At 41.5% G+C, this 12,598-nt stretch overlaps 1 protein-coding gene across 5 annotated transcripts in view; it reads left to right on the top strand.

The window, feature by feature from the left end:
* Positions 1-12,598, top strand: part of NKAIN4 (sodium/potassium transporting ATPase interacting 4) — a 47,705-nt gene that overhangs the window by 27,800 nt on the left and 7,307 nt on the right. For all 5 annotated transcript variants that reach the window (XR_008207039.1, XM_052684278.1, XM_052684281.1 and 2 more), the window contains exons 4-5: positions 3,138-3,335; positions 10,578-10,638. Coding sequence is in view for 4 of the 5 variants with exons in the window: in XM_052684278.1 (XP_052540238.1) it covers positions 3,138-3,335; positions 10,578-10,638 (259 nt within the window). In the remaining variant the exon portion in view is untranslated. The remainder of the gene's footprint in view (positions 1-3,137; positions 3,336-10,577; positions 10,639-12,598) is intronic.

The raw sequence follows: 12,598 nt of genomic DNA on the forward strand, positions 1-12,598 counted from the left end.
GAAACAGTGGGGTGAAGCTGGGAGCACAAAACAGACTCGCTAAAAGGCAGGCACAACAGTTTTAGTGCCGTCGTCTTCCTTCTCGCACTGATGGCAAATGGATAGCAACCAGGTGCTACAGTAGTTGAGAGAGAAATGTGGTTTTTGGCTGGCCTTCAACACACTCCTGGGAAGGAGCTCGTATCGCTCTTTGCTTGTATTTCTCTGGAGGCTGAAGGTTAAAGAGGAAGCGATAGCCCTTCAAATAGCATCCTGTCAAGGAACGAGGGGGAGTGTGGTTACACAGCTCCTCTCCCTGCAGCAGGGCTTGATCCCTTCTGGGACTCATTAGTATCTTTCAAGCTGCATGCTGTTTTTAAGAATATTTCAGTATGTTTAGACTTCAGATGCTGTACAGACAGGTTAGGAAACAGCTGTTTCCTAACTTTTCTTGTGATTGATCCTTTTCTCATGGTTTTAGTGTACCTTATTTTATAGTTTCGTTTCTCTTCAACCATCTCCTCACAAATGAAGCTGGCAATCCACAGGAGACATCCCAGAGTTGTTTTCCTCATCTCCTAGCAAGCACCGCACAACAGAAGGTCAATTAACTGATTTCCTTGAATGCTCTTTTATTATGCCTCATTCATGCAGGTATCCTCCAAGGAGATCCATCCAGGGACACAAGCAAAGGAACAGCACTGCTTTGCTTGTTGAGCTCCTTTCATTTGCACTGCCCTTGTGCCCTGCAGTGCTGCAGACAGATGCATGTTCAGAAAGGTGTCTGCACTGCGAACCTGAGGGCATGCACAACTCCAGTGTGCAATCAGTATCTGTGTTATATTGGTGAAGAGGATGGCTCAAGCATGCAAGTTGTACTTTCAGAATTCAAATGTGCTTTTTTCCCAATCTGCTCTTAACTGGAGTATGATAAGTTTTGGACAGAGCTGAAGTGTAACTGTGAGTGAAAAACAGTGACTGCTTTTTAGGCTTTTAGGACTTACTGTTCTTTCACCTGTCTATCTGCAGCCTAGCACTTGTTCTGCTTTTTCGTGCTCAATTCACAAACAAGCTCTTTGCTTCTGCAACAGAGTTAAGCCAGAAAAAAACAAACCCCAAACTATAAGCACTGACGATATGGAGAGTAAAAGCATGCTCCTTGTTTTTTCCAAACACGCAAGAATTCTTCTGAAAGAAGTAGAGAACAGCATGGGATGGGCTGATAGGTGGGAAAATCCATGGATCTCAGAACATGCAAAGCTGGGAGAGAAAGAGCAAGCTTTGCAAAAAAGCTGTGATTTAGCTGATAGATGGGATCTCTGTGGACCACTGAAGAGCAGTGCCCAGCTGAGGGAGAAGGCTGAAGACATTTCTGCCAAAAGTGTGAGAATGTACAGCAGGAAATTGTCTCTTGAAATGTAGATAGCGCAGCACCTTGCACTGTGTGTGTTATCCTGGAGCTGCCAATCTCATTATTCCTCTCAGCCTTTAAAATGCAGACAGCTCTTTGCATTCCCAACTGTTAAATCTTCTCTATTGTCTTTCCTTTGCTATTCAGACTGCTTTTGCACTGGTGCCGTGCTTCATCTCCGTGCCCTCCTCCATCTACTGTAAAACACATCCCATCTGTTACAGTGATTACGTCGGGAACTTGGCAGCTGTCTTTTCACTTAATTGTCCACATTTCTTAACATGTGCTTCCTGCAGCATATTTTAATAACAGCTCTGCAAACTGTTTTTGAGTACCTGTGTTGCAGTGGGGGGTTTCTACACGATGTGTGTACTGGGGCGGTTGGTTCTATTCACAAGTCTGGCTGCCACTCTAATTTTCTGCACTTGTAACTCTGGTTCGCCCCTGGCTATGAATGCAGACACGAGAAAACGTATCTGCCGGCCTACCTGGCTGAGCTCCCTCTACTGGCAGTGGAGATGAGCCGTCTCTCCTGAGTGTGATTCAGACTGGATTAGCTGCTCTGTCTGTTGATCCCTCTGGACCCCATGGGGAATCAAGGCTGCAGAGCTGCCCCGCTACGTTTCTCATGTTAGGAAGTGTGAATATTCCAGGCTTGGACTGCTGCATTTTTGGGAGCTGCCTCTTTTCTGCAGGCAGCATGTAGGACTCCAATATGAGAGTGCTAGGTAGTATGTGGATAGGTGTGAAACAATTCACCTTAGGGTATCCAATATTTGTTTCTACCCAGTAGAGATGCATGGATTCTCTGCCTGATCTGTATGGCAATCTATCCTTCAGAATAAAGCTTGTAATTCCTTATTCTGTACTATGGCCAAAAGGCATTGTTGATCCTTCATTGGAGTGATGCTGGGCACCCAGGTACTTTGTGCTCATCTCTGCAGTGATGTGCTTGATCTTTCCTGTGCCTTTCCTCTAGTTCTCAATTTGTTTTTCCATTTGAAAGAGGACTTTGCTGTGTCCTATAAGCTCAAAATCCCGAAGAACTCTTGGGCATAACAATTGGTATCATTATTTTCTCAAGTGTGTTGTCACTTTTAAATGAGCAGCTGCTTGCACACACAACTCCTGCACTACTCATGATTGCATTGGTTATCAAATTAGCAAAGATAAGAGCAAAACAAAAAAAGCCTGCTGAAGTAGAGTTGAAAAGGAATTCCTGGAAAAGTGTTTGTAAGAAGCAGCAATCATCACTGTGAGGTCAGCTCAGCTGGGTAATTTGACCTGAGGCTGGCAGTTAACAGGAGAAGTTAACTGAAGAGGCAGTGAAACTGAAGTAAAATGAAAATGAAAAGAAAATGAAGTTAACAGGAGAGGCAGAAACACCATATGTTAAGAGTGCGGAAGGAAATTGGACAGTTTGAAGTGGTAGGGGAACTTGTTGCATGGATTAAAACCTAGGAGCACAGGAAGATCTGTTGGGTTTTGAAAATCACTCTGGGGGTATGAAGTTAATTTCCTTCTGATTTGCTTTCAGTGCTCGGAGGACAGACCCATAGCACATGGCTTTTTGTTTTTGTTTTTTTTTACAGGATGCTTTTAATACTGAATATAAGGCCAATGTATTTTGATCTGTGATAGCATTTCTTGAGAGCGAGGATGTGAAAAACTTGAAGTTTCCATTGATTTTTAATACAGCATGTCAGATACTCTCAGAGTAAACGGGGTTACCTTTGCAACTTCTCAGGACAGTGAGCTCTTGACGTTTAACATCTCCCGGCACCAGTCGTGGTGGAGTGAAAACGGTCCTGGCTGTGTAAGGAAGGAGGCTTCGATGTCTGGCATCGCGGGACTGGACAGCCACTCCTATATCTCTGTGATAGGCTGTGCCCTGGAGTATCGCTACATTGAGGTCATGCACAGCTCCTTCCAGATCCTGATTGCGGTGAGTACGGTGCTGAGAGCGCTGCAGGGCGGTGCTTATTGAGGAGATGCTGGTTTGTTTCCAGGTGCTTGAGTGGTCTCTACTTTCCACTGATTTTTTTACATCATCTGATTGCAAAAGCTTCTGTAAATGTTCTTCTCTCTTGTGAATAATATTGCTGTAAAGATTTGGAAACGAATAGCAGAAATCTAACAGAATTATGCATCACACGCAGCCGTCCAATAACAAATCATTCTGTATCCCTGCTGGAGTGGGGAAATTTGTGTTTGAATATGGACAGAGACTCTTCTAAAGAAGGATTTCTTCTGTTCTGTGACTTAATGATGGGTGAGGGAGCAAGAATATGTGTTTTTATTGTGAAAAAGTAAAAGGGAGAAAATCCTCACTGCCAGAAAGTGAAATAGACTTTAAGGAACCACAGAAAGCAGCATGTTTTATTTCTGCTGACACTTAAGATGTGCATTAAATATTTCTATTGACTCTTTCCTCATCTGAGTTTTCCACAGTCCTTAAATACTCTGCAGTAGTTCAGTGTCCTTAATGTTCACTGTTAATTAATTGCTTCTCATTTCTCTGTAAAATTAGCTGAAGGAAAAGGTCTGCTGTCTGCCTTATTTCATGGGTGCACTTGCCTTTTGTAGCTGCAGTGGTGTTAGCAACCCACAACTTTCTAATCTGCTTTGGCTTGTTACTTTGTGGTCAGTGGCCTTAAGTACAAACTGACACGGATAGTTGAAATACCTGCATTTCAGCTTTCAGTTTTGACTTAAAAAGGAGTAACTTGCCTTGATGAAATGATAAAGGGTTGGAAATACAGAGAAACTCCAAACTTCTGGAGTTCCAAGTACTTCTCTGCACATTTTTGGTACAAATTTCCACTGTCTTCATCCTGTATTTCCTATTAGCTGGGATAATCCATGTGACCCAGTGAACTGCAGGGAGCAGGCGAGACTCGGACTCTGTTCTGGCTATGTCACACAAACCAGGCAGAGAGGGAAGTTCCTGTTTCCTGAGTTGGATGGGCTCCCTGGCTTCTATGCAGGCCGTTAATATTCTGTGAGTTTTCCTTTAGGGAGGGTGTTCCAAATCAAAAGATCTGCGAGTTGCATCAGTGCATTTGTATGAGAGAACCTAGGCATCCAAAAGATTAGAAGCTGTTTTCTTTGAGAGCTGTTAGCTGGAACAGGACTGATGCTGATGATTTGGTGCCTGTCCTGAGTTTGGTGAAGTCAGAACTTCCCAGAAATCAAAGTGTCACTGTTAGCATCCTTCCTACACATCTGACTGACACAAGTACCTGTGCCCCAGGTAGAAGCTTGGCCAACAAATGGTCCCAGGTTGGATGAGAAAGACCTTTGCTTTACATCAGCTAAATAAAACTTGAGCAGATGGCCCTAATCTAAGAGGTCACACAGATGTGTATGAGTTTGTGTCCCTGGGAGTGTTTTCTCCTTCACCTTTCATCCGCAGGACACCACAAGGGGCGGATAGAGAAACAGAAGAGGGAACTGTAAGATAAAATAAAATGTGGGAAAATATTTTCTCTATCTTTTTCTCTGGGACTTCAGTTGCAGTAGGCTTTTGCATCCTAAACACTGGAAATGAGAATACAGTACTTATATGCAAGAAAGCCACGTGGGCTGAGCTGTACAGAGTGAGGTAGATTTCTACTTGTCCTGTAATAAAAGTAGAATATTGAAGCCCCAGGCCTGTAGCTCCTGCCAGCTACAGGCATAGTTTTGTCATGTACTGGGGAGAATAGAACTACTTCTCCCTGCTTTGCTGAGGTAAGGCAGAAAGAAAGCTTTTTCATATTCTCACTCAGACCTTGCCTGAAAACAGCCAGTTCTCTCCCATTTTAGCCTCTAAGGGTCAAACTCTTCTGATCCCTTCCAGTATTTTTTGTTCCCTTTATCTCATTTTAAGGCAGACTTTATTACAGGCTGCTGTTCTCAGAGTGCCTGGCAGGTACTGCGCAGCAGGCGGGCAGAGGGGCTGGATCAATACTACAAAAACTAGGAACTGAAGGCTCAGGGGCGGCAGTGACGTGACCTAATTCCCTCCTTGTGTGCTGCACATTTGAGATCTGAATAGTCAGTTAAGAAGGGGGAGGGACAGGCAAAATTGTTGTGTTCTTCTGTTGGTTTTGCTTTGTTTAAGGGTTTTTAGAATTTGATTTGTTGTTGTTGCTGGTTTTGATTAATGATCCAGCAGTGCAATATCAGTGTTCTTTAATTATGCAGTATCTAGCTGAGGCATTCTTTGTTTTCTGGGGATACCAATTCCTTCAGAGTTTTAAGGACTATAGTACACTGTGCTGTGTACTCGGGAAAAGGTTGAGTTAATCTTGCTGAAGTTGATCTTACATGCCAGAGGAAAGAGAAAGCAAACCCTAGGCCATATGGTAACCACAGTGACGGCTGTCATCTTGACTCCTGCTGTGGCTGTATTATCCCACTCCTGTGCATATATTTGAAGAGTATGCATAAGGTCTCACTCTACTTTTGTTTATAGCTTGTCTGTATTTCTTGAAGGCAAAAACGACTGCTTTAATATGGAGTGGGATCAAACTTTGGCATATCAGTCAACAGTTATTCATGACATGAATAGCTGTATGGCCCAGTATGAAAATCTTGCTTGATTCTTTAGAATAGAAGATACTGGAAGAGAAAAAACTTGTTAGAACAAAACTTCTTCAAATCAGTACTAGTATAGAAATGTCACCATACATGTAATCCTACCAACCCAATCAGGAAATGCAACAGCAACCAAAAAATCTGTTTTGTATTCTTAGCAAGGATTTATCTTGCATCTCCCCATCTTGCTAGCCAGCAGGGAGAGGAGTGATTTCTGATTTTGAAATATGTGGTGTAGCTCTGGGCTATCCATATGGTAGTTCTGGGAGTTGGAGGGTTAGGCTTTTCCTGAGGCTCTGTTGAATGGGGTGGAAATTGGAAATCTCTTCCCTTTGCCTGCCTGTCTGCTGTTTTCACTCCAACTGACAGGTTGGAAGGTTCCCAGGAAGGCAGCAATGCAAGATTTGACAGCAGATGTTATGTGAGAAGCAAGGCGCAGGAGATGCTTTGCTGTTGGCAGAAACTAGATTTTCAGTGGTTGTGACTGCATCCAAACAGTAAAGAGGTCAGGGAACCAAAGCATTTTGCTCCATTTGACTTTTTGGTCATAGTAGTTTTTTTTTTTTTCACAGGCTGGTTTTTGCTTTTTGTGAATTGGCCAGAGATTTCTGTATCTATATATCCTTTTGCACTGAGAACATACATGCTTCCTTAGCTTTGATTAGAAGTGAAACATGGAATTCATCTGCACTGAAGAAGGGGATTCTGAATGTATTGTTTTTGGTGGGGGAAAAAAAGGAATCGCAGGTTTCTCTTTTCTCTGGAGGGAAGAGTTGAAGAGACCAGAATTTTTTACTAGGACGGATGTAAGTTTAAAGCTAAGATTTTACACAAGCAATGGTAACACCTCCTAAAATTTGTCTTCCCATTTTTCATGTATTTTGTACACTTGTAGCCAGATGGTCTATTTCTTTAGCTCTTCCTGTAACTCAATGTCTGCGGCTCCAATACTTTCAGTGCTTCTTTTCCATGAGGATTATTCAAATTTGCTATTAAAAAGTTACTTGAGGTGACTGAGGAATGAATTTCTTTTCTTTATAATTTTGGGTACACTTGTCATCTCTGCCTTTCTTGCTTTGCTGACTTGCCCAAAGAACATTTAGGACATCCCATATCCATCCTTTCTCATTCAACAGTGTGTGTGTTCCCAGGCTGTCTGACAGACTGACTGAACACACCTGTCTGCAACATGTGTTCCTAATAAAAAGCTTAATCGGATACTTGTGCAGCCTGGAGGAAGCTGGTACTGAACATGCAGAGCACGTGGAGAAACTGCAGCAGAGGCTGAAGCCCAAGAACATTCTTTGGGGAATTAGAGCAATAGCTTAGTGTCATTTTTACCTCACTAACTTTTCAGTATTTCACAAGTTCAATTGGCTTATTTCCTCCTCTTCCACCTCCCCTATATAATTTGTAAAGATCTAAGAATTACTGCTATTCCCTGAGACAGTAGAGCTCAAAACAAAGTCTTTCTTACTGAAATGAGCAACAAAGATTGTGTTTTGAGCAGGTGTGAAGTTGCATCCAAAGTCTTGGCCTCTGCAGCTTTCTTCTGTGTTAACTGCTGCTAACCTTGGTGATGCCTGGGGGTTTGAAATGTCTCCTTCAAGAACTAAATCAGAAGGGCACCACTGGTATCTTTTGGAATCTGCTCACTCCATGTTCTAGTAGACTCCTCCAGTGAAAGAGACCAGATAATAGGAATGGCAGTCCTCCCCTCTAGCTATCTTTCATTCACAATTCATGTAGGTGGCAAGATGCAGGGAGTCCCAGGAGTTCACTAAATCCCTGAGGTGATATTTTTAATTATGGTTTAGGTCAGCCAATGAAAATCCAATTCATGTTCCTGTTGTTTCTTCTCTCATTTGTCACTGAAGCTATCCTGTTCTGGACAGGCTGCAAGACTTTCTTGAATTAAAAAGAAAATATTACATTGAATAAGCAATTTATTATTGATGAAACTCTTGTCAAGAAGGAAGGGGTTATTAGATTAATGCAAGAAAATATTAAACGTGAATAAAGTCATTTTGAAACAATCAGGAGCTGAATAAAAACAAAACTCCCCACTCTAATGGAGCTGGAGTTAGGAGTTTCCTGAAATGGATATCAGAAATTGCAAACTTAGATAAGGTTGGTGTGTGTGTGTATGTTATAGCATACAGTAATAGTGGATGGATTCAGAGATGCATTTTGCATGGTTATTACCCCAAAGCTCCTACTCTAAGGCGTGACAGGAAATTCTGGGAAAAGAGAAGACCTCCCTTGGATTTCCTTGGAATCAGAGCATATGTTCAGGATGCATCTTTCCTGCTTGGATATGTGTGTGCATGTAAATCACATGCTTTGACCTTACATCTTGTGATGTATCTTGCTGGATCTTTAAGCTTAAATACATATGGCAGAGCAATCGCAAAAAATACGCATAATCACTCTCCTAATTTGATTCTGAGGTGACTGCAAACGCACATCAGAGACAAGAGCATACAGTAAAGTGCTTAGACGTCCACTGAATGCTGTGCCGACTTTAAGCTGAAGCATTTTATTTTTCCAGGAGCATTTATAAGGGTTTGCGTTGCTGGCTTACAGTCACTTGTCTGGGCGCGGCTGGGGCTGGCAATGCGGGCCCGCTTCAGCACCACGGCCAGCTCCGCCACTCGCTCCGCGGCCCGAAGGAGGGAAGCGAAGCCGTTGTTGGTGGCACGAAAAGAGCATGAGAAGTAGAAGATGTCTGACTGTTCTGGCCCTTGTTTGCTTTGTTCGCTTTTAAAAAGAAATAGCTCTGTTTGGAGGCGATTGTCAAAGTCAGCAGGTAAAATCAGCTGGTCAACATGTGCGGCCTTGCTGTTTCCAGCATGCCTGGAAGGACTTTTTTCTGAGCAAAGTTTGCTGCAGTTTATAGAAACGTAGCGTGAAGCAGCACTGGTTTTCAAAATGCACAACAAGGGAAACGTGGAATGCATAGGGCCACCTCTCCTCCACCAAGGTACTGGGATATGTTTTGATCAGATTCACCAGAGATAAAAGAGAGCTAGCTTGTCTCTTATGTGATTATAGGAGATTGTAAAGGAGATACAAGGCTTAGTGATGCTATGAAAATATTCCATTTCCTTCCAACGAGGTGTTTTTTGTCTGAGAGAGCATGGGAAATCAAGGATACCTTATAACTCCCCAGTAGAAATCTCATTAACTTGCCTTTTGTTTTCTAGTGTGATGTATGCTTCTGTCATATTAAAAATGAATGGACTCTACTTTTCTGGGTTCATCATGCATCATTCTGTCTTCCCATAGAGTGAGTCACTGTATGTTACATTCTAACTCTTGTTCAAGAAAATTGAGTTCACAGTGGAAAACAATTATGTCTCACAATAACTTTACTAATACAGTTACTGTCAACCAAGATACTGCTAAGTGGGGTGTTTTGTGAAGATGTAAAATGAAGGATGGGGAGGATATTTGATTAACAGAAAGAAGGCAGAGCAAAATAAAACCTTGCTGGATCTGGAATGTTTAACTCCCATAGTACCAAGAGCTTGTTTCTCTGTTCAGGCAGGGTGAAAACTTGGTACTGAGATGGAACGAGACAGTTCTGACTCGTTAGAACTTCTACAGACTGGCAACTAAGCACAGACTCACTAGGCCACCATAAAGTGCTTTTTAATGTTCACTCATGTTTTCTGCTCTAAGTGCTGCACTGAGCAATCAGTTGACAAGATGGTCACACCACACCAGGGTAGGTGTTACTTGAGAGGCACCCTGTTGTTTTACTGTTCCTGTTTCTATCTGGTTCCTAGGAAGTGGCAATTTCCTGCTGGTCTATGCAATGTGTGAATTAAAACCATTGCTATTGCCTTGCTTGTTTTTCACCATGCTCCAGCCATTTACTTTGCGTGCCCAAAGCTTGATTACCTCATGTGGAAGTGTTTATTCTCCAAAGATAGAGGGGTATGTAAAAAAATGTGGACCTGAAGTAAGACTGGAATTTTCTTCCGATGAATTTTGATCTCCAAGCCTAACTTAGAAAATATCTCAGCAGTTCTGAATGTTACTGCTGGTATATCACTGATTTTCTGGTTAACTAAGATTCTATGTCATCTGCATAAAAACTACTCTCATCTTGCTAGTAACTCCTTCACCCAAGTAATTTCTCTACCCTTCCGTGCCATTTATTACAGAAATACAAAGCTGATGAATTCTTGTTCCTGTTAATAACATCTAGTGCTGTGTGTCTGTCCTGTATACAGACATCAGGCTCACCCTTGCATCCCCATCACTTCTTATTAAGAGTTAATGTGGAAGTTCTTGTATTAAAAAAAAAATGCAGCCCATGTTTTTCCCAATCATTCTGGCAACAGCAGGTCTCTATTCTGAAGGTGAGGACGGGTCTTGCAAGTATTTTGTTTTGAGCTCTGACTGTGCTCCCTGCAGTGTCTTCATCTAAGACACCTACACCTGCACTCCATTCCTTACAATAAATATCACTTGGCTACACCATTTCAGTAGCGCTGCCAAGCGGAGAATAAATATTGGCTGCTAAAATCATGCCAAATAAGTTCTGACCAGCCTTGCAAGATTGATGCTGAAATGATTTATTCTCTCTATTTTCTAGCTGGTGGGTTTTGTCTACGCCTGTTACGTTGTTAGTGTTTTTACAGAGGAAGAAGACAGCTGTAAGTATTTATCAACAGATCCTTTGGCAAAGATTTTATTCAATTTTCTTTCTCTCTCAGATGTTTATCTGTCAAGGATGAGTTGCCATAAGATCTCTTTCCATTTCTCCATCCATGTGATGTGGTACTACCAACCATTCAAAAACTGGATATTTTTCTGTGATATTTTTTCCCCACATCACTAAGTGTTAATATAATCCAGTTACTCCTCCAGGACTTCTTCAGCTGAACAGTAATACCACTGAAATGCAACTAAGAGAACCTATAGCAAAGAATGCAGCTTTATATTTAACTGGACCACCTGCCAAAATATGATGAGGATAAAGCAGAACATGAGATTTGTTGCCAAGAACCAACCTGACCTTAATTTAAAAGCAAAAGTAGCATATGTGAATCACAGGAAGGATGAGGGAGCTGACTCCGTTGTGTTTGGTAGGCAAATCTCTCAAGTGTCATGTGTTCTCTGTGATGGGGCAGAAAAGAAAATTCAGAGAAATCACGTGGATGGTTGAGTCTGTAGGATCTATACAGATACCTATAGCCTGGTCCTAGGTTATTGCCCTTCTTAAACTCCCCTTGAGAGCAGTACTTTCATACACAATATAAATGGATGCATAGAGTTCAAATGAATGTGAAATCTGATTTCAATCGCAATATTTTGCCTTTGTTTTTCAGCTCTCAGAATGTTTAAATTGGAACAGCCTTAAGGAAATCAGTGGGTCTAGGCCAGTTTACTCTAGGTCAGGATCAGATTCAAAGGCTTTATATCCAAATATCACTTCCTTTAGTGCAAATAGCTCTGTTGTTTTAAAGAACAGCTGGTATGGATGTTAGCTGAAAAATGACAGCTTTGAACTGGATATCTTGAAAGTATGTGAAAAATGTTGGTTCACATGGGTGAGATGAGATACATTTCTTATCTGACTTGTTCTCATGTTTGGCTGTTGTTTCCTACGTGGCTGAACTCCTTCTATGATTCTACTGGCTTTATTGATCATTTGTTCAGAACTTGCAAATGCATTTAGTGAAGGTGTTACATTGTAAGTAATATCTTTAAAATTACCCTATAGCTCTCTAATTGGCTAAATAACTTGAATTCAGAGCCTCTTTTGAATATTGTGAATTAACAACTTGACAGGGCTTATGTTAGGATGGGGAGAGGCAATCACATGGAAGGAAGCATTATCTAGAAATACAGAGCTGTAAATTTCAGGATATGGTTTGTTGTTTTTTTTCCCCACTAACATATTCTTTTCCCCTCCCAGTTTCTCAGCTTGGAGTTAAAATGTCAGCTTGAATAATTAACAATGACAAACCATCAATATTTCACACTCACAGTGGTAGATCCTTCCAGTGACCCGAACAAATCTGAGCTGTGTTTTTAATTTTCTTTTCCATTTGTGGTTTCCTTTAAATGTTCCTTTGATATGCAGCATGAAGTAATTATAAGTGCTGAGGCACATTAATCAGGAAGCTCATGCTAACGTGATTTTCATGAGAAAACACAGCAGTAGGGACCTACTAATGCTGAACTGTGGGCAAGAATATTTTAGACATGCTAGTGCACTCAGATATATTGGTGGTAGCACAGTGATCCATGGTTAAGACTTTAAAGGGATGCAATAGGATGCTCAGTTGAATTGGCTGCTGTTTGTGCAAGGTGCAAGACCTTACTGAAAATTCTGTGTTTTTAGGGTTTTCTAGTTTAGATGTTTTCAAATGAGGTGTTTTTATTTCTTTAATGTAATTAAGTTTAAGTCTCACTGGAACTACTAGGAATTATCCCCCCAGTCTACTTAGAACCTCTGCAGACTTACCATTAACCCACAGTTCCAGAATCACAGTATCAGCACGAAGCTATTCATTAACATGGAATTTGTGAGGATACGTTGTGTCTGAGTTTCTAAATGTATTTCCAGAGTTTTTTTCCTATCGTATGTATTCAGTAAATATTTTTTTC

This window comes from Tympanuchus pallidicinctus, unplaced genomic scaffold, assembly GCF_026119805.1.
Source record: "Tympanuchus pallidicinctus isolate F22 unplaced genomic scaffold, pur_lepc_1.0 scaffold20, whole genome shotgun sequence".
Lineage (NCBI taxonomy): Eukaryota > Metazoa > Chordata > Aves > Galliformes > Phasianidae > Tympanuchus > Tympanuchus pallidicinctus.